At 47.3% G+C, this 19,017-nt stretch overlaps 1 protein-coding gene across 3 annotated transcripts in view; it reads left to right on the forward strand.

Moving 5' to 3' along the window:
- The window catches only part of NCAPG2 (non-SMC condensin II complex subunit G2), a 49,642-nt gene that overhangs the window by 23,364 nt on the left and 7,261 nt on the right, over positions 1 to 19,017 (forward strand). For 2 of the 3 annotated variants that reach the window (XM_081147427.1, XM_081147428.1), the window contains exons 14-24: positions 2,933 to 3,155; positions 3,370 to 3,473; positions 6,562 to 6,735; positions 8,567 to 8,637; positions 9,789 to 9,942; positions 10,043 to 10,216; positions 10,969 to 11,085; positions 11,182 to 11,322; positions 11,582 to 11,681; positions 15,105 to 15,292; positions 16,803 to 16,943. In XM_081147427.1, coding sequence (XP_081003553.1) covers positions 2,933 to 3,155; positions 3,370 to 3,473; positions 6,562 to 6,735; positions 8,567 to 8,637; positions 9,789 to 9,942; positions 10,043 to 10,216; positions 10,969 to 11,085; positions 11,182 to 11,322; positions 11,582 to 11,681; positions 15,105 to 15,292; positions 16,803 to 16,943 — 1,587 coding nt within the window. The remainder of the gene's footprint in view (positions 1 to 2,932; positions 3,156 to 3,369; positions 3,474 to 6,561; positions 6,736 to 8,566; positions 8,638 to 9,788; positions 9,943 to 10,042; positions 10,217 to 10,968; positions 11,086 to 11,181; positions 11,323 to 11,581; positions 11,682 to 15,104; positions 15,293 to 16,802; positions 16,944 to 19,017) is intronic. The other variant, XM_081147429.1, reaches the window with a different exon arrangement.

Below are 19,017 nucleotides of genomic sequence, written 5' to 3' on the forward strand. Positions count from 1 at the left end.
AGCTCCTACCTTACATTATATTTTTATCATGTGCACAAACGTTTTTGTTGAAATATTTTAAAACTTGGCACATAGTAAGCACTTAAACTGGGAGAATACCAAGATGAGATTTCCCTTCCTCCACACCACATTTTACAGAAGGAGGCGAGGAGACATTGGTTTATTATAACGTCCATGGTGCTTTCCCCAGCTCTAGTGCTGTCAGCTCTTGGCTGCATGTTAGTTGTAAGGGCCTCGACTTCATGATTATCTGGCATTTGTTACCTTTTCCCTCCACACAGTGGTTCTCTGAAATTCACTTTTAAAAAGGGTACTTTGTCATGCCCAGGATTTGGGAACAGGCTCACAGGTCATTCACTGTAGGGTCAGCTGTGCAGACCTGAGGTGCATTCATGCGATGACATGATGCTGCATGACTGTGAGAAGAATTGAGCTTATGTGGAATATACCTCTAAGATGGAAGAATGGAAGCAGGTGCAGACACCAGCTGTGTGACACAGAACACACGACATGTTAGCTCAGATGTGCAGAAAGCATTCCTCCCTGGAGAATCAGGAAGTTAGTGACAGCTGCCTGAGAGAGGGGATGGGATCTGGGGAGGCCTTATCACTGCTCAGGGCGTGTATTGCTTTATGCTTTTCAAATTTCAAACTGAATATTTTTATGTTTTAAAAAAAGTAGTTTGTGTGATCTATGTAGTAAGAATAAGAATACCCATGTTATCCCCAGTCTTACCACTTCGGTACTTTTGTTGCAAATCAGTTGACGGTGTGGTTTGTTTCTGGGACTTGTTCTGTCTGGCTCACCTGCTGTTTGTCCTGGGCCAGGGCTGCACCCCCTGGATGCTGCAGCTCCCCGTGTATGCTGCATGAATCCCAGCCCCTGCCTTCAGAGTCCTTTGGCTACATTTAAATTTTAGAATCAGCACATCAGTTTCAACAACAAAGCTGGCTGCACTTTTGGTTGATTTTGTCTAACAGCCTCTTGAAACTAGATTCTGAGTCTGGAAGGAGAGTGCTTGGCTCAGTGCTGTCTGATTTGTGAATCTGCTTGCACAGGGCTGTGGAGGTGAGGGATGGAGAGGACATTGTTTCCCTTTATTAATAGGTCTCCCCAGGAGAACAGGAGAGACAGGTAAACAGACAAAAGGCCTGGGACCCAGATGGAGTTTGGGTTTTGTCTTAATGAGGTGCCTCTGTCATCTTGATCTTGGTTCTGTAGAGGCCAGGCAGAGAGTGATTTAGCAGTAAGGTCCCTGCAAAGGTTTGTCCTTGAAAATCAAGGTCAGAGGTTGCTGGGCCTCAAGGCCAGAGGGTGGAGAGGCAGCTAATAGGAATGGTGGTTGATTGTCACCAGGTTGGAATGATGGGCTGCATGCTGCTGTCCGACACTGGTCATGCTCGTGGTACTCATGGATATGTTTGCAGTCATGGGTCTCCTGCATCCAGCGTTGGAGCAATGAGAGTTACCCTTTCTCTACTTCCATTCTGAGAGAGAGGGCTGAGCTCAGAGAGGTCCAAGCCTCATCTTAGTCTCCAAGGCCCTGGACAGAAGGACTGATCCATGGTACAGAATAAAAGGCCCAGGAGCGGAGGTGGGGCCTGGAACGAGGCAGGGAATTCAGCATGTTTTAAAATTTCTGGGAAGAAGGGGTGATCACTAGAGCCGGGTCCTTGAGAAATGGACACGTCAATGGGGGCTCCCTGGTGCACAGATGGGAAAACATTTCAGGTGTATGTGTTTGCACAGGATTGCCAGCGAATAAAAAGGCCCAAGGTGGGATTTTTTTTTTTAATGTTTTTTATTGATTTTTAGAGAGAGGAAGGGAAAGGCATAGAGAGACAGAAACATCAATGAGAGAGAAACATCAGCCTTTGGCTGCCTCCTGCATGCCCCCACCAGGGAGTGGAATGAGCCTACAACCTGGGCATGTGCCCTGACCAGAATTGAACTTGGAACCTCTTGGTTCCTGGGCTGATGCTCAACCACTGAGCAACACCGGCTGGCCCTGAGATGGGATTTGAACGTTTCACCATTGAAATCTGTTTTCTTTCTATTATTCCGAGATATTTTCCTCTTGCCTTGGATTTCTTGCCTAGAAGTCTGGCCCTCCTCTGTGGGCAGTGGACAGCTTTGATGCTTGTGAGCAGAGGGCCACAGGTCACTTCTGATCTGTGCTGTTATCTGGCAGCAGCTGAGGTCCCCTGGGCAAGCTGGCACTGGGGGGGAGGTGCCAGGTCGATGGTCCAGCAGCCCTGGGTGCGTCTCCCAGGTAGGAAACGGGCTGTTCACTTAAGCTTTTGTAAAAACTGTTGTAAATTTTAAAATTCAGTTTTCATATTAGTGGGCCAAAACTTATGATGTTTTAGGAAATTTAAAATGATTAGACTCTGATAATCACAGCTATCATTTAAGTTTACTATGCATCGAGCATGGTGCTAATTATGATTAACCCTCCCAACAGCCTTATACTCGGGTACCTTATATGTCAGTGCTTTTTAAAATATGGATTTATTAACTGAAATTTCCTGAAGACGGGTCACAGATTCTATAGTCATTTGAAATTCTCATTTTTTCCCCCCAAGATTATACAGCTCAGTTTTTAAAAGTTTTTGTTATTTTTTAGTTACAGTTGACGTACATTATTATTTTAGTTCAGGTGTACAGCATAGTGGTTAGACATTCATATAACTTACAAAGCGATCAGGGTGGTAAGTCTAGTACCCTCCTGGCACCATCCATAGTTATTACAATGTTACTGACTATATCCCCTGTACTTTACATCCCCAACACTATTTTGTAACTGCCAAATGAATTTTCTTGAATAAAAAAGTTAGTTTCTTTTTTATTATGCTCTGGAAATTTTACTTAAAATGTATTCAAGATTACAGTAACAATTGACCATTTTTTTCCACACATGCTTTCTACACAGTTTTGGAAAATATGCCCCATGGAGCATATCTTGGTTCGACTGGAATCAGATTCCCGGCCTGTGTGTCGGCGCCTGGTGAGCCTCATCTTTAACTCATTCCTGCCCGTGAACCTGCCGGAGGAGGTGTGGTGTGAGCGTTGCGTCACGCTGCTGCAGATGAATCACGCTGCCGCCAGGAGGTTCTACCAGCATGCCCACGAGCACACCGCCTGCACCAACATAGGTACACCCACTGCATCCCTGGGGCTGTTCTCCACGGAGCCTGGCTTGTGACCTGTGCTCACTGGGGGCGCGTTTTAAAGCTCCATGCTTGAGTGCATTGCTGCGTGATGTCCCTTAAGTGACACTTGTAATTATTCGGGATTATAATTTTACTAGTTAAAGGTAGTTTTGTTGAAGACACATGTAAATTAACTTGATTTTCTTACACATTGTAGCAAAGCTGATTCACGTGATCCGCCACTGCTTAAATGCCTGCATCAGGAAGGCCGTGCGAGAGCCGCAGGAGGAAGACGAGGAGAGGGGGAAGGAGAATGAGAGTGTAAGTGGACACTCGGCTGTGCAGGGCCTAGGCCCAGGCAGGCTGCCCCAGAAGGTCCTGCAATGGCTAGAGTTAGGAATTCAGGGCCAAAGCCTTTACAAACCAACCACGTGACCCCTTCACCAGTTCACCACCAAGCCCAACCTTGTTCATGCTTCTCACTAATAAGCACCCAAACCTAAGTGTCTGTGTCCTGTCGGTTCTTCACAAATGTGTTGTTTCTTTGTCTAAAAAGCATAAAAAGCTTGGCTGGTTCATCATTTCAGAGAGACTGTTGTACACACATATTACGTTAATCTGGTTTTAGATCAGAAGTGGGGGAATTCTCCCCATCCCCAACATTAGGAATTTTTTTTCTATTTATTCTTTTAGTATTGACATTCCAACTAATTATTTTGGAGGATCATAAATACTGTTTTTGAAAGAATTGTTGTATATCCTTTGTATTTCATTGTGGAGTTTGGGTAGGAGGTAATAGGAGGAAATTATTACTGGGAACACCTGTCCCCGATTTTCTTTGCCTTAAGTGTCTCCATATGTTTTGATTCTGTCGGGGGTGGCACACCTGTATTGGACTCGGACGTTAAAATATTTTAGGTGGTGGGACTCTTAACCTATGCCACAAGATTCTCCTAGAGACATCTTGGAGTTGACTTTCTAGGACTGATTTTTATTTAGAATTCTTTCTTTTTTTAAAAAAAAGGTAATTTATCGAAAGTGATTTATCAAAGGGATTGTTTGGCTGCTCTTTCTTCAGAATCCAAAGTGACCAGTCAGAGCCTAAGAGTAGAATGTTTGGGTGTTAGACATACTACTTGTCGGCACTATCTAAGCTTGTAATCAAACTTGTGTGCTAAGGACATTGAAAGTAAAATCTTGGGATAGTTTTGTGGTGCTCAACTAGGTTAGGAAACTGGCCTTGAGAAGAAAGGCACCCAAGACAGTTTGCACTCTTGCTGAAACATGGAACTGTGAGCCCCGGTGCTGGCTGGTCCTGCCTCGCTCCTGCCCTGTGCCCACCACCTCTGACACAGGCTCACAGGTTGCTCAGGGCTCATGCGTGACTTGCATTGTTCACTGGTCTCGGGCTGTCTGGCTGCATGTCAGGAGGGTGCTGTTCACACACGTGCCATTGCACTCATACCTTGTATGGCCACTTCCCCACCAGCCTTTCCTCTGTCCCAGTCAGGGACTACAGAGTTGGGACAGAGAGAGGAGATCATAGAAAGCGTGGTCTGCATTTCATCTGAATAGTTGGCCCTCAGTAGGGGCTGGATCAGCTCACAGGCCTTTTCAGCCTGGGTTTGGGAAACACCCAGCAGAGAGCATTCGGAATTGTCCTGCTTCCTGTTCTGATGGGGTCTGAGTTCCTCTCTTCAGGGCTTTCCCCTCCATATGTGGATTGGGCGGGCAGGATTCTTCAGGAAGGTGATCTCGTCGCTGCTAAGCACCTTCAAAAACCTTAGCTGAAGAGGCCAGCGCGGAGACCACCCCTGTCCACAGGGGAGGGGCTGCAGTGTGCGAGGTGGGCACAGCGATGGGCAGTGAGCAGGCATCTTGGGCTGCAGAGCAAGCAGTGCCTCTGTCTGGGTCTCGCAGACTCGTGCTAATGGTGGAAATGGTTTTGCAAAAGAGCAAAAGCATATTTTACGAGACAATAATAGTTGAGACTTATGTTTTTAAACATTGAAGGAATCCTCCAGTCTCTTTATTAAAAACCTAGGTGTAAATGAGAAAGCTTGCATTTTGTAAAGTTTTAGGTCATTTTGTCTATCATCAGAAAACACAAGAGCTTAGAAATATGTAGTTCCATTGTAATAACAATGCTAGAAGAGAAATACAGTTTGTTGTATAGATATTCTAAGCATATAAGGCTAAAAGCAAAAGTTTTTGAAGTGTCCTTTTACTTTTTTTTCATTGCTGTCTGGCTTCCTCTTTAGTGAGGTCTCACTTGGGAACTGAGCACATTGTAAGAAGTGATGGCTTCTGTTGGACTCTGTGACCAGGCTGCTGTGCTGGACGTTGGAGCTGTGAAAAGTGGAATTAAATACAGTGAAATTTTGTTAATCTGTTATTTGTATCATTCCTACAGTAAGACTTTGGTGGTTTCATTGCTTTGTACATTTGCCTGGCCATACCTCAGTCAGAGTATTAAGTGCCCATTAGAAAGTATAACTGCATGGAAACTACTATTGCTCTTTTTACATTCCCTCATTCATCACGCTACTTTCCATTACGTTTGAGTAGGTAGCACATAAATACCAACACCTGAAATGAGTTATCCTTTGCGTCTCCAGGACATGGTGTCTGCTGCTACTTGCAGGTTCTCAAGCTGTGCTGCAGTCGCCACGGGGCTCTGCCAGTGTGTGTCTGGGCGGGGCACGTACGTGTACAGCTTACAGCGATGGCAGAAGAGGGATTTATTAGAGTGCCTCTGGTTTAGGCCAGACACTCAGATGATAGACAGCAGCGGTTATGGCTTATTGCCAGCGTAAGTTGGGAAACGTGAATGGGTGTATTATTTTAAAAGCAAGCCGAGGAAGCCCATGATGAGTGGGGTTGGTGGTTACCAGTTGTCACACCAGAGCCCTCGTACCTCCCTCCCTGTGGAATGGGCGATGTCACCGAGCTTCAGTAGTAACCACATTGAGTAAATCAGATTGTATCCACCCCCCCACCCCTGGTCTGTTCCCTTCGAGGTGTGTGGTGAGAAGTGACAGCCTTTAACAAATCAGAAGACAGTAAAGAAGAAGCGTGCTCTTTCCTATTGTGTTATGTCCCTAGATGATGACAGGTTATACATTTTGATTTTGAGAGGATTTTTAATTCATAAAAATTGTTTATTGAGAGGATATAGGGTAATTTAATTTAGAATGTGTTATTTCTTGGGTGGGCTTTTAAAAGCAGATCTACCTCTTAGAGATTCTCAGATACACAATAAACCCTGACATGAAAATAGACTTGGTGTCCTTCACATTTCTGCTCTATGCCCAGAATTCTGAGACATGCTCTCAGACATAGTGCTGTTATCTTATCTTAATGGTTGTTATGATTTGATTCTTTTGCAATAAAATCATGTGTATCTTAGGTTCTGGACAAAACCCTGTCCGTGAACGACGCCGGGTCCATGGCAGGCTTGCTGGAAATCATCGTGATCCTCTGGAAGAGCATTCACAGGAGCATGGAGAGGAACAAGGAGGCCAGGCTCTACACCATTGACAAGTTTGCCTCCGTGCTCCCCCAGTACCTGAAAGTGTTTCAGGTAAGGTTGGCACTTGTACGCAGGCACGTTGAGGTGACATTGGAGCAGAATAAGCAGAAGGGCCCAGCACCTCTGCCTCATCCTGGGGCCTCGTCTGTAGCAGGAGGGCTCAGCCAGCTCTCACCTGGCAGGAAGGTTGGCCTCTAGCCTTCCTGAGGGCGGAGGCCATGTGCCTTTCAGCTCCGTGTTCCCAGCAGCCAGGGGAATGTCGAGGGTAAGCATTCGGTCTCTGTGGTCTGTGACGCTATTTTAGAGTCTTTGCTGGGAATTGAGAAAGGGGAGTTTGTGAACGTGAGGATGCTGCAGCACCGAAGCTTTGTGGGCAGTTTTCAGCATTTGATGCCACACGATAAGCAAATGCGTTTCTGAAGTGTCCGAGTCGTGTCTGTTATCAGGACAAAGATAACCACGGATGTTATTACTTATGTTTGGATGGAAGAAGCTTTCTCATTCCTTGACTTTTTATTTAACTTCTGAAGGAAGTTCATATTTCAAAAACAGATGAAAATATGACTAATAGTGAAAAATACAAATTATTCCCAATTATAAAGAGAGCATGGTCTGAGGGGGAAAGGTCATAGGTCTTAGGAACCACCTTCTCTGGGAGAGTTTTCTCTCGGCTCTTCTGTGAGCTGTCTTTCTGTGACTGACATGCTCCTGAGCTTCATTCTGCCTCTAAAATGCAAACCTCTGCCCATGAAAGTAAATCACCTCTGCTGCCAGAGTTTCCAGCACATTTAAAGCTCAAATTCCACTGGACTGAGAAGCCGGCATTCCCTTAGGAGTCTCAGAAGACGCTGGATGAGATGACAGTAGTGGGCTGGGGGTGTCTAGGAACCCAAGGGGGGCCATTAATTAGTTTCCTTAATTCCAAGTGATTCTGGCAAAAGAGCTCCTTTCTCCGCAGGAGCTTGGAGAACCACGTGGCCACCCTAGTGAATGAACCGTCTGCAGTGTTGGTTACGCAGAGTGGAGGCAGCAGTGATGGCCCATCTGCTCCGTGACACTGAGAACATAGTTCCTTCCTTACTGGGGGAGGGTGCAGTTAGCGCTGAGCACAGATTATTAGGGATCCTATTTTGATGTTGCTTCTGTTTCCGTTTAAAGTACATTTTCAGAATAGTTTTTATTTGGGACCCGCCGGCCCTCATTCTCCCAGCCATCCGAGGGTGTTTTTACTGTGCTCTGCTATTGCATCAGGTAGTGGGAGTGCTGCCAGTTCACTGAGAGCCCTGCCCGCTGCCCTCCCTCAGCCCTACCCACCGCCGGCCACACCCTCGGCCACGTCCTTGTCGGGGAGGAGGAGAGGTGCGGCCCTGAGCGGGCTGGTGGGGCCTGGGGCCCTTAGTAGTTGTGAGGCAGCTCCAGCAAACTGTTCTCCACGCTTCCCACCAAACTATCCCGTCTTCCGGTTATTTTATTTGAAAGTTTTTCTCCGACTAGTTTCATTCCCTTGAGTTTCGTGTTCAGGGTACCAGCTGTGTGCAGATAACCTTTCTCCTTTTATCAGCATTGTTTTCACAACAGAAGTCAGAGTCTTGACAGCAAGAAATCTGTGTATTCTGGTTCCTGGTGCGGCCCCAGGCTACACATTGGCGCCTGGTACACAGAAGGTGCTTCTTAAATGTCTGCACAAATTAGCCATCACACAGTAGTGAAGTGTCGCGTGGACCTGGAGGAAGGCTGTCCCATAGCTGCGAGCGCTCCCACTGGGTACGGCCAGGTCACGCTCCTGCTGTGACAGCGTGGGAGTAGGAAGCTGTATGGGGGCCTGCAGAGCATCACTGTGTTCGAATGCCTTTACGCTTTGTTCTCCCCTTTATGCTTTCAGGACGACCGCTGCAGGATCCCCTTGTTTATGCTGATGTCCTTCATGCCGCCCTCTGCTGTGCCTGCATTCAGGTACCTGTCTGGGCAGCGTGGAGTGGGAGCCCCGCCACGGTTGTGCTTGTTATCCCTCTGACACTCAGCAGACTGCCCTGCTGTAGCTTTAACTTCTCAGCTGCTGCCTCCTTCCCAGCTCCCTTCCTCTCCCTGTGCAGGGGAGAGCAGGTTGCAATTTCCCGTGGCTCCGGAGTTGCCCAGGAATCCCGTGGAGACTGGGGCTAGAGCTTTCTGAGCCTTAAGTCGGTGCTTGTCAAGCCCCATGTGCTGGGACGCTGGAGGTGTGCCTCTGTCCACCATCGTGCGTTGGCCAGTGTGGCTGCAACATGTGGAGCGTGGCCATCTGGGTGGGGTTGTGCTGTGAGTGCAGAATGCACATGGACTCGGGAGACTCAGTGTGAAGAGTGTAAAATGTCTTCAGTAGTTTCCTTTATCACATCTTAACATGATAGCATGGGTAGGTTGGGTTAAATAAGATATGTTAGTGAAACTAATTTTACCTGTTCCTCTTTATTTTTTAAATGTGACTACAAAATTTAAATGATATAGGGGCTTGTTTTTGTGGCCTGCATTACATTTTTTATTTGATAGCGTTGCTCTAGAGCACGGGTAGGGAACCTTTTTTCTGCAAGGGCCATCTGGATATTTATAACACCCTCACCCTAATGGGATGGCTGGGACTGCTTCTCTTTGGGGAGCCTTGGCAGGGTCAGATCAGATGATTTCGTGGGGCCGGACATTCCCCATCCCTGCTCAGGAGTGTTGGTTAGCTCAGTGAAAATTACTTATTTTTACTCATCTTTATGATAAAATTAATGTGTTGATGCTAAACAGACATCGTTATCCCTGAATTAGGAGTCTTAGCTCTGGAGTCTGACAGACAACATGGAGCAAAGGGGGTTTATGTGACCATGCCAAGGACTTGACCCTGTATCTGGGCTGACGCTTGTCTCCCTAAAGCCACTCTCAGTCCGGTGTCTTGTGCTGGTCTCAGCCCGTGTCTAAGGGTGGAGAAGTGGGAGTATTTGTTCTGGCCATGGAGAAGGTCCTGTGACAGGAGGGACTTACGTGCCTTCAGTTCTCAGCTGCTTTGTCTTCCTCACCTTTTAGAAAAGTGGGAAACTGCTATTGAAACATTTGGTCTGACCTTGTGTATTTGGCATGTTCAGCTGCAGTGTTATCTCCACATTGAGAAACCAAGAGGAAGGGGCTGGGGACAGGAGCTACTGCACTCTGCTGGACTGTCTGTGCTCCTGGGGACAGGTGGGACACATCCTGGAACTCGTCTGTGACTGGCTGCCCGAGGAGCCACCCCAGAGAAAGGTGTGCACGTGTCACGTCTCTAAGTCTGCTGGCGAGGGTGACTGTCCGCGTAGAGCTCTCCGGGGACAAGTGTGTCAGTTTGTTGCTCTCCTTCTCTCAGACTAACTCAGCGTCTAAGCGGAAGGTGCAGATCCATGACCCCCGACCCGTGAAGCCCGAGTTGGCGCTGGTTTACATAGAGTACCTGCTGATCCACCCAAAGAACCGAGAGAGCCTGCTTGCTGCGCCCCGGAAGAAGCTGAACCACCTTTTGAAAGCACTGGAAATGTCCAAGGTAACTATAGAACAGATACGGGCACCGTGAGAGGTAGTCCCTCCACGAAAGAGCAGGTGTGACAAAGTAAGTTCTGAATTTTTCATACTTATCGTGAAAGTTTTCCCGGCTGGGGAGGAGTGGAGAGCTACTTAGTCCCCTCCCTCACTTTGCAGACAAGGACATGAGATGTGGATGCCTAACAGGTACAGGAAGCAGGGCGGCTTGTGGGTTCTAGGAAAAGTGGGGGAGTGTCCCCAGCACAAATGATGAGTGGTGCTACCCCCTATGACATGCTGGAGGGACGCCCCCTCCATCTGTGTTGCCGCAAGCAGACACAACTGCTCTTGTGTGTGGCCCGGAGTCCAGGCTGGAGGCTCCCACCTGCCCGTGGAGGAGAGGAATGTCCTGGGATTGCCTCTCTCTCCTGTGTTGGTTGGTCTGCCCTAACAGGGCTGACTTTGCCCCTCACTGAGGGCAGGTCAGAATTTACCCGGGGGCAAGGGCTTTAACCAGCTTGTTCCTTGGCTTCTCAAGCAAGAACTTAAAGGATTTCCTTGTTCCTTAGTGGGAGGTTCTGCAGGGGCAGAGGAAGTGAAGCCTGTGTGTTTCTTGGACAGCTTTGCTGTGTGATGGAGTCACCTCTGCTGCTCGGGGTTCCTCTCCTGGGGCAGCTGTGTCAGGTGCCTCCCACCGTCCTCACTGTGCGTCCCCTCTGTGGTCCCTGCCACACTCGGTGTGGTGGTGACTTGTCAGCTGGTTTTCTATCTCAGGTAGACCTGGAGTCCATTCTGCAGTCGCCTGGTGGGAAAGCTGAGTACTTCAGTGAGGCAACTGCCCTGCGAGCCTTCAGCCTGCACTGCCGGCTGAGTATCCATCTGCAGCACAAGGTGCGCCGGTCTCCACCCCAGGGCAGAGCGGGAAGCAGTCGCCAGCAGTGCTCATTACTAAGTTGTCTTTCTGTTGTCTGTCTATCTTTTGTACAGTTCTGCACAGAAGGAAAAGTTTACCTGTCCATTTTGGAAGACACCGGGTTTTGGTTGGAAAACAAAGTTTTATCTTTTATTCAAGATCAAGAGGAAGAATATCTGAAGCGTCATCGGGCTGTTTATCAGCAGATTATCCAGGTCAGAATCCTTAACAGGCACCTCCCCCTCCTTACAGGGTTTGTCAGGGGCTTCAAGACTTTCTTTTCTGTTTTAAAGTTGTAACTTGAGAATTAACGTATCTTTATGGAAATTCCTTTACAAAACATCTTTGTAGATACCTGCTGTGTGAGCTGGCTGGCAGTCCATCAGCTGTTGGGAACTGCACCAGCTGGACTTACTCCCTTTTTCTTTCTCTGGCCTTTGTTGGTGAGCCACGTTGCACACCTGTCTCTTACAGACCTACCTGACCGTGGGCAAAGATGTTGTGATGGTCGGCCTTGGTGATTGCAAGTTCCAGATACAGCTCTTACACTGGAGCCTCGCAATCATGCACACAGGTACTCGCACTCTTTAAAGGGCTATTAGGACAGTTGACAATCAGAACCAGTCCCTCCCTCACTGTGCTGGTCAGGACTGTGGCTTTAAAGTGACAGGTGAGGAGCACAGACAGCTTACACCAAAAGAGGGATGTGTGGGCTGGTGCAGCCAGGAAGTTCAAAGGTGTTTCTGGGATCTGATATCAGTGAGTCCAGAGTTTCTGACGAGGCCTTGGGGGCCTCGCTGTGTTTTGCTCATTGTTGTGTGACTTTGCCATGTGTGCCTTGAGCACTGGCTGCCAAGCTGTCTGCTCCCCCGTGCTCGCAAAGGTACAGGTCACAGAGCTCGTCTGCCCAGCCATGCAGGGCTGTGAGTTGGGTTATTTCATGTCCCCCCCAGGACCCCTGGGAAGCTGCCAGTACCCCAAGGACAGGGTCACCTAGGAACTAATACTGTGAGGCCACACTGGCTGTGCACTTGGTATTAAGTGAAATGTGTTCAGTGGGTGAGTGAGGGGCCAGCCACCTGGGACCAGGCCCAGGGATGGTCTTGATCATTCGTCCGTGGGTCCCAGGGCTGCATTCTCACAGCCCCATCACCTGATGGTGGGAAGAGTGGGCTGTGGTCACAGTCAGGCTCAGAGGAGTGCTGCTGGGCTGTGACCCCACCCCCACAGCCCGGGGAGCCACATTCTGCGTGGACTGGCTGTGAACTGCTGTCCCTGTGCATCCTGATGCTGCACTTGCTTCCTCCTGAGATCTATAGAAACTTGAGAATTGGCTTCTAAATTTCTCTAAGCCTAGATATTTACTTGAAGAGATTGAAAATGAGATTATCATGTTTTGAAAATTAGATTCAGTGAGCCTAGCTCAGTTGCTCAGTTGACGCTAGCCATGTGCAGTCTTTTTTTTTTTTTTTTTTTAATCCTCACCTGAGGATATTTTTCCCATTTTTCAGAGAGTGGAAGGAAGAGAGGGGGGTGGGGGGAAGGGAGAAACATCAATATGAAAGAGAAACATCACTTGGCTGCCTCCACACACGCCCTGTCTAGAATCAAACCCACAACCTGGGTGCCCTGAGTGGAACGAACCTGCCATCTTCTGGTGCCCGGGACAGCACTGCAGCCAACTGAGTCACACTGGCCACAGCCTGATATTGTTGCTTTTAAAGTTTGAGGTTTTCCTCTTCATTTAGTTCTTTGTAACTCTTACTTTCTTTTGTGAAAACAGCATCTAAACTTAAGCTTAATTGTTGAAACACTAAAAATTGTTTACAGTTTTTAAACTTTATTTTTCATTTAAGACTTATTTTCCCCCAAGCACTGAATCTAATTTTATGTAAAATATGCTTTTTGAGGAGCTAGCTAGAATTTTAGATCCTCAGTGTTGTCAGTTTCACCATGTAGAGGTGTCTGTTCCCCCAAACAAGGCCCTCGTTTAGCAACTTTCAACCTGTGTGCTGTGAGAATTTTTAGAACAGACAACATGTGACTGTTGAGTCAGGGGCTCTGACCTCTCTTCCCTTAGATCATCAAATAAAAAATGACAACAGCCAACTCAACAATAGCTGTCAGTGTGAGTGAATCAAAATTATACCTTTTTTTGTCAGATTGGCAAAAATATGTTTTTGGTGTGCTGCAGAATTTTAATAATTAGTTTATGTGCCATGAGATGGAAAAGGTTGAAAATCGCTGCCCTAAGCTACTGGCATGACCTCTGACCGAACTGAAATGATATTTGTACTTGTGCAGAGGTTTGTAACTATCAGGGTTTCCGAGGAGAGAATCCACTCTGGTCGTTATTGTAGTCCTGTCACAGATGGGATTGCGCTGGGAAGTTTAGCTGTTCACTGGACTAATGCAACATTTTAATTAAAAACCAGTCACCCCTAGATTATTACTAGTTAAGCATGGCCTCCTCCAGCATGACGTGCATCTTCCAGAAGAGATGTCCTCGGACACACATAACCCAACAGTGCAGGACTTTCTGCTGCAGCACATGTGTGCGGTGTGCATCCTGCCAGTCAGGCGCCGACAGTGACGGCTGTGGTCAGGCGACCTGGGCTGCTGTGACAGCACGAGGAATGACAGACCTTGAAAAGGATACCTTTCCAATAAGAGTTACAGCAGATACTTGACTTTGTCTAAAATGGAGAGGTAAGGGCAGACTGATTGCGACCTGGTCCCTGGGGGGAGCTGGGAGAAGAGCGCACGCCCGGCCAAGCCAGGAGGAGCAGGTGTGCCTGAGCTCTCAGCCTTTGGGAACCCAGGAGCCAAGCTCACAGTGTCAGACTGACGGACGCTCTGCCCAGCGGCTGCCTGTGAGCCGGTGCGCTCCGGGGAGCAGGGACTTTGTCTACTGTTTTCCACGACTGTGAATTCTGACATGTCTCCAGGAATTTGCCGTGTGTTACTAAGCCACTGTCTACATGTATTTGGTCCTATGGCAATTGCTGCTTGAATATAATGAAATCACTTTGAATTAAAATTTTTAACTTTTCCTGTTTCTGTCAGTAATTGAAGGTACGAGTTAAGGGAGAGGTTGTCTCCCACACCCCACGCCTATGATGGCTGTAAGGCCAGACCTTCCTGTTTTCACAGTCCTGAACCTCACACTTCGGCTGCTTCTGAGCTGTTTGTACTTCATTTCAGGGGCACAGTGTTCCCTTCCCGCCTGTTCCACTGTGCGGAGGGTGTGTCACTTGCCTCCTTTTAAATAAAAGAGATTAGTTTCTTGAAAGTTTCTAATATGTTTGCAAAGATTTTAGAAGCTTTGTGGATTCTGGTCATGACAGAGACTTCTTGAAGGGTAAACTCAGCTGGAGCACAACTGTTTATTTTATTTACTTTAGCAGATAAACGGGTTTGGGGTTAGTGTCTTACCCATCTCAAGTAGAGCTTACAGTATCTAAAACGGAGGTATATTCATGATATCTAGGATGAGTTGTAGGATTAGGCCCACACGTGGAAAACATTTCCCCAAGTGAACACAACACAGGGAAGGCGGTGATTCGGAAGAGACAGACAACAGTACACTCAGAGTGTCAGAGGTTTCGCAGAATTAGCTGCGAGAGAGCAGTCACATTGTGAAAGCTCTGGGCCATCGTCTCAGACTGTGCCGTGGAGCTGGTGCTGATTGGATGTCACTGTTGCGGGAGAGAGAAGACGTGTTCTCTAACCGGCTGTCCAAGGCACCACACTGGCACGTGTGCAGTGAGCAGGTTCCCAGTGCCTGAGTCAGACACTGTTGAAAGTATTGGTCTTATATTTAAAGGAACAGGTTTTATTTATGTTAAAATTTAGATTAATCCAGTCAACCTGCTATTGGCTTACCAGTAAAAACCTCTTTAAAATTACCATAATTCACATGTATTAAGTGAAAATGTGTAAGAATTTCAATTAAATTATGTGATTAGGTAACAGATTTTTCCAATTTTCTTTCTAGTGAAGGGATTCTTCTATGTTTCGTTACTTCTTGGCATTCTAAAAGAGGTAACTGGAAGTTCCTTGACGCAGAAAACAAATTCAGATGAAGAGGTTGCAGCACTATTTGATATGGTCCAGAAAGTCTTCCAGAAAATGCTGGAGTGTATGGCCTGGAGCTTTAAGAAGCAACCAGAAGAAGGCCTGCGGGTACTCACGTCTTCACAGGGCGGGGTGGTTAGCCATCAGGTGGAGAAGCTCAGTTGATGGGTGGGGTGCAGAGAGGGTATGCTCTTGTGCAAGCTGTTAGCACTGCTGTGTCCCTGGGCTGCTGGGTCAGATACAGCACCAGGTAGCAGATCATTGCTAGCCACCGTCCTTCAGGTGTGCTTGCCCACCTTCATAGCATAACATGGCACACTTTGGTGTGTGAGATGGTAATATCTGCACCTGGTTGGGAGGTGAGAGTGGGCCAGGAGCTCAGGTTTGACTGTCAGCCTTGGAACAGGTGTTCATGCCTTGAGATCACAGACCAGCAGTAAGAGCTCACCTGCTAAGCAGGACATGAAGCAGAGAACTAATTGCAAGAGGCTACTGAGAGCTTAATTGCTATTTCACAGAATTTCCCCCATAAAATGTATTTCTGAGAGTGCTAATTCGGATTGTCTGTATATGACGACTTTCCCTGATTAAATGCTAATTTCCGTCTTAGTTTACCCTCCCCTCACACACTGAGCACCCGGTTGTGAGTGAGAAGCACAGAACTGGCAGGGCCCTTGGTTCCCTTTGCCAGTTGGGTATCGAGTGACCTGGGTGCCACATTTGCTTTGCTTCCAGAATCATGTTGTCGTTGGAGAGCACCTCGTTTTTCTAAGGAGTGGTTAAAAACATGAGTGAGCTATTTTAAAAAATATATATATCTTTATTGATTTTAGAGAGAAGAAGGGAGAGGGAGACAGAGAGAGAAACATCAATGACGAGAGTCATTGATCAGCTGCCTCCTGCACACCCCTGACTGGGGATCGAGCCTGCAACCCGGGCATGTGCCCTGACTAGGAATCAAACCCTGATCTCCTAGATCCTAGGTCAACGCTCAACCGCTGAGCCACGCCCAGCCGGGCAATCGAGTTATTTTTTAATGAAGATTTTTAAAAATGCTTACATGGGAGCATGTTTATGAAATGTTGTAAACTTTCAGTTTTATTCTGTTCTTAGCTGATAGAGGTAGTTGAAGGCTGGTGGCCATATTTTCTGTAGCCTAGTTTTTGAGTTAATTTGAAATGTTTCTGTCTTCGATGAGTTGGTTGGAGTGTCTGTCGTCTATGGAGTGTAATTTGTGCCAAGGTCTTTCATATTCTCACCAAGTCCCTTACCATTGACTGAGCAGCTTCATCAGAGCACCCAGCTAATGTTTGCTTTGTGTCAGTGATGTTTCTTTGTCTTGTCTTTCTTTCTCTATTGATATTATTGACACTTTTGTTCTTGGAGGTTTTTTCTGTGCTTTTGGGGAAACAGTGGCAGGCAGGTATTTGCGAGTGGGCTTCTGTCATTCTATAGCCATGGTACTGAGCGATTTGAGTCTGCAGCAGGAAGGGGAGGTGGGTGTCAACCAAGGGCAGACTCGGGGAGCAACTCCTGCACCTGGGGGAGGACAGCGGGGATGCTCACTCGTGAAGTGCCTTTTCTCTAACCACTGAACTACCGATGTGCTTTCTTGTAGCTCCTGTACTCTGTTCAGAACCCGCTGCACGAGTTTATAACAACCGTGCAGTCTTGGCACGTGGACACGCCCGTTCACCACGGCGTGCTTTCCACGCTGATGGCGGCCTCTATCGTCGAGATCAGTCACCGGCTGCGGAAGGTGAAGTTCGTGGTTCTGAAACTTCTGTGTTTCTTGTTGACGAGAACAGGTGCTCTTTTCTGCCAGCAGCACATTTTATGTTTTAAGAAGTATTTTTAAAGTTTAATGGGGGTTTGCTTCTACAGCTGCTGGACCTCACAGGTAGTCTGTATTTTAGAGTCATTTGACTGGGAAAATAGGTGAAGGATGGTGTCATTCTTGATTAAAACCAAACTAGTCCTTCCTTCGTGAACGTTTCTTTTTGCCATATTTTAGAGGTTTAATTGAGCTGACACACTTCTTAAGATTCCTTTCTGCTGACGAGACAAAAGTCATGGTTGGTTGTGAGTGGGTTCAGGACTCCTCAACACGGTGTTGGAGGAGTGTACGTGTGCACCTGACTCTCGGGGCATAAGTCTGACTTCTCTTTCCAAAGCACAGGAGGCAGCTTGAACACATAGTGTATTCATTCCTACCCCAGGGCACGGGCTACTTTCCCCGCAATGGCCTGTTTTATGTAATTAGCCTGTGTGCTGAGAGATCAACATAATCAGGGTCATAATTTAACTCAGAACAAAAAGTGCTGTTTCTCCATGAGGAATTGAAGGTGTTGAGGGCACAAAACAGCGACTTGAAAAGATGTTTTCTCAGCAACAGAAGGTGGGACCTGACAGGGAACATCATTGAAGTATATAAATATAGATATATGTTATATAAATTTTGTATCATAAGATCATGTATTTTTAAAAAGTTAACTAAATTTTGCCCTGGCTGGTGTGCTCAGTGGTTACAGCATTGTTCCTCCGACTGAAGGTTCGTGGGTTCAGTTCCCGGTCAGGGGCAGTATCTGGGTTGCAGGTTCCATCCCCAGTCCTGTCGAGGATCGATGTCTCTCCCTGACATCCATGTTTCCCTCCCTCCCCCTTCCCCTCCCCCCCTCCCTCCCTCTTTCTCTGTCTCTCTATCCCTCTGTCTCTCTCCCTCTCTCTCCATCCCCCCCCGTCCCCCCCTTCCCCATCTCTCCATTCCACTCTAAAAAATCAGTGAGAAAATGCCCTCAGGTGAGGATAAACAAATGTGAACTGAATTTAAAACACTGATAGGCGTTAAGGCCTCCTTAGAACTTGAAGGGGAAGTCATTTGGTTTAGGGAAATCATTACTAGACGGCACAGAGTGAGAGCCAGAGCTTACCCTCTTCAGTGCTGAACAGCTGGCAGTAGTAGAGGCCAGTGAACGGCCCACCCTCTGCCTTTGTAAATATGTTACTTTGGAGACCAGCTGGCCTGTTCTTGATGTATTTTCTGGGGCTGCTTTGTGCTATAAGGGCAGAGGTGAGTAGGTGTGAAGATCATTTGCCCACAAAGCTGAAAATACTCACTGTTTACCTACCGCTTTACAGAAGTTTGCAGACCTCTGTTCTGTGTTCTCACTGATTTTGTCCGTCTGCCTGTCCCCAGTGCAGGTCAGCACTGGATTTTCCCACCGTGCATCTGGGAGCTTTGTAAGGAGGTGCCTGCACCCTAAGGCTCCTGCCTGCCTGAGGGACTCGTCTCTGTCTGCAGCCGGCATCACGCAGTCTGTTCTCTTGGGCTTTCCTCACTCTGCACAATAAGCACCTCATGCGGATCTTTTTTTAATCCAGTCATATAACCTCTGCCATTAAGTTGGATGCTTCATTTGTTGATTTTAATGGAATTATGGATATGCTTGGGTTTAAGTTGACCATTTTGATGTTTGTTTATTAGCCCCCCCCTCCCACTTTTCTTCCTTTCCTGCTACTCTTTGATGAATCAAGTGTTTGTACTGTTCTGTCCCCTCTGTTGACTTTCCAGGATCGTTTGCTAATTTTCCGTGGTTCCTCCAGATTTTAGTGCTTGTGTCACCCTCAGCCTCCCTCCAGCGTGTGCTGCCCCTGCACCTCCTGTCCCCTCCAACCTGACTTGTCACCCTCTCTCTATCTGTGCTCAGTCTCCAGACACGTGTCCACATTACCCAGTCGAGTCATTTGTCATTGTATCAGAAATGCACTTACAACATTTGAGATGTAAAGCATTTTAATGAAACAGTGCTGTTCCACATATAAGAGTCCCCACA

Source organism: Miniopterus schreibersii, assembly GCF_964146895.1.
Source record: "Miniopterus schreibersii genome assembly, chromosome: 9".
In the NCBI taxonomy this organism is placed as follows: domain Eukaryota; kingdom Metazoa; phylum Chordata; class Mammalia; order Chiroptera; family Miniopteridae; genus Miniopterus; species Miniopterus schreibersii.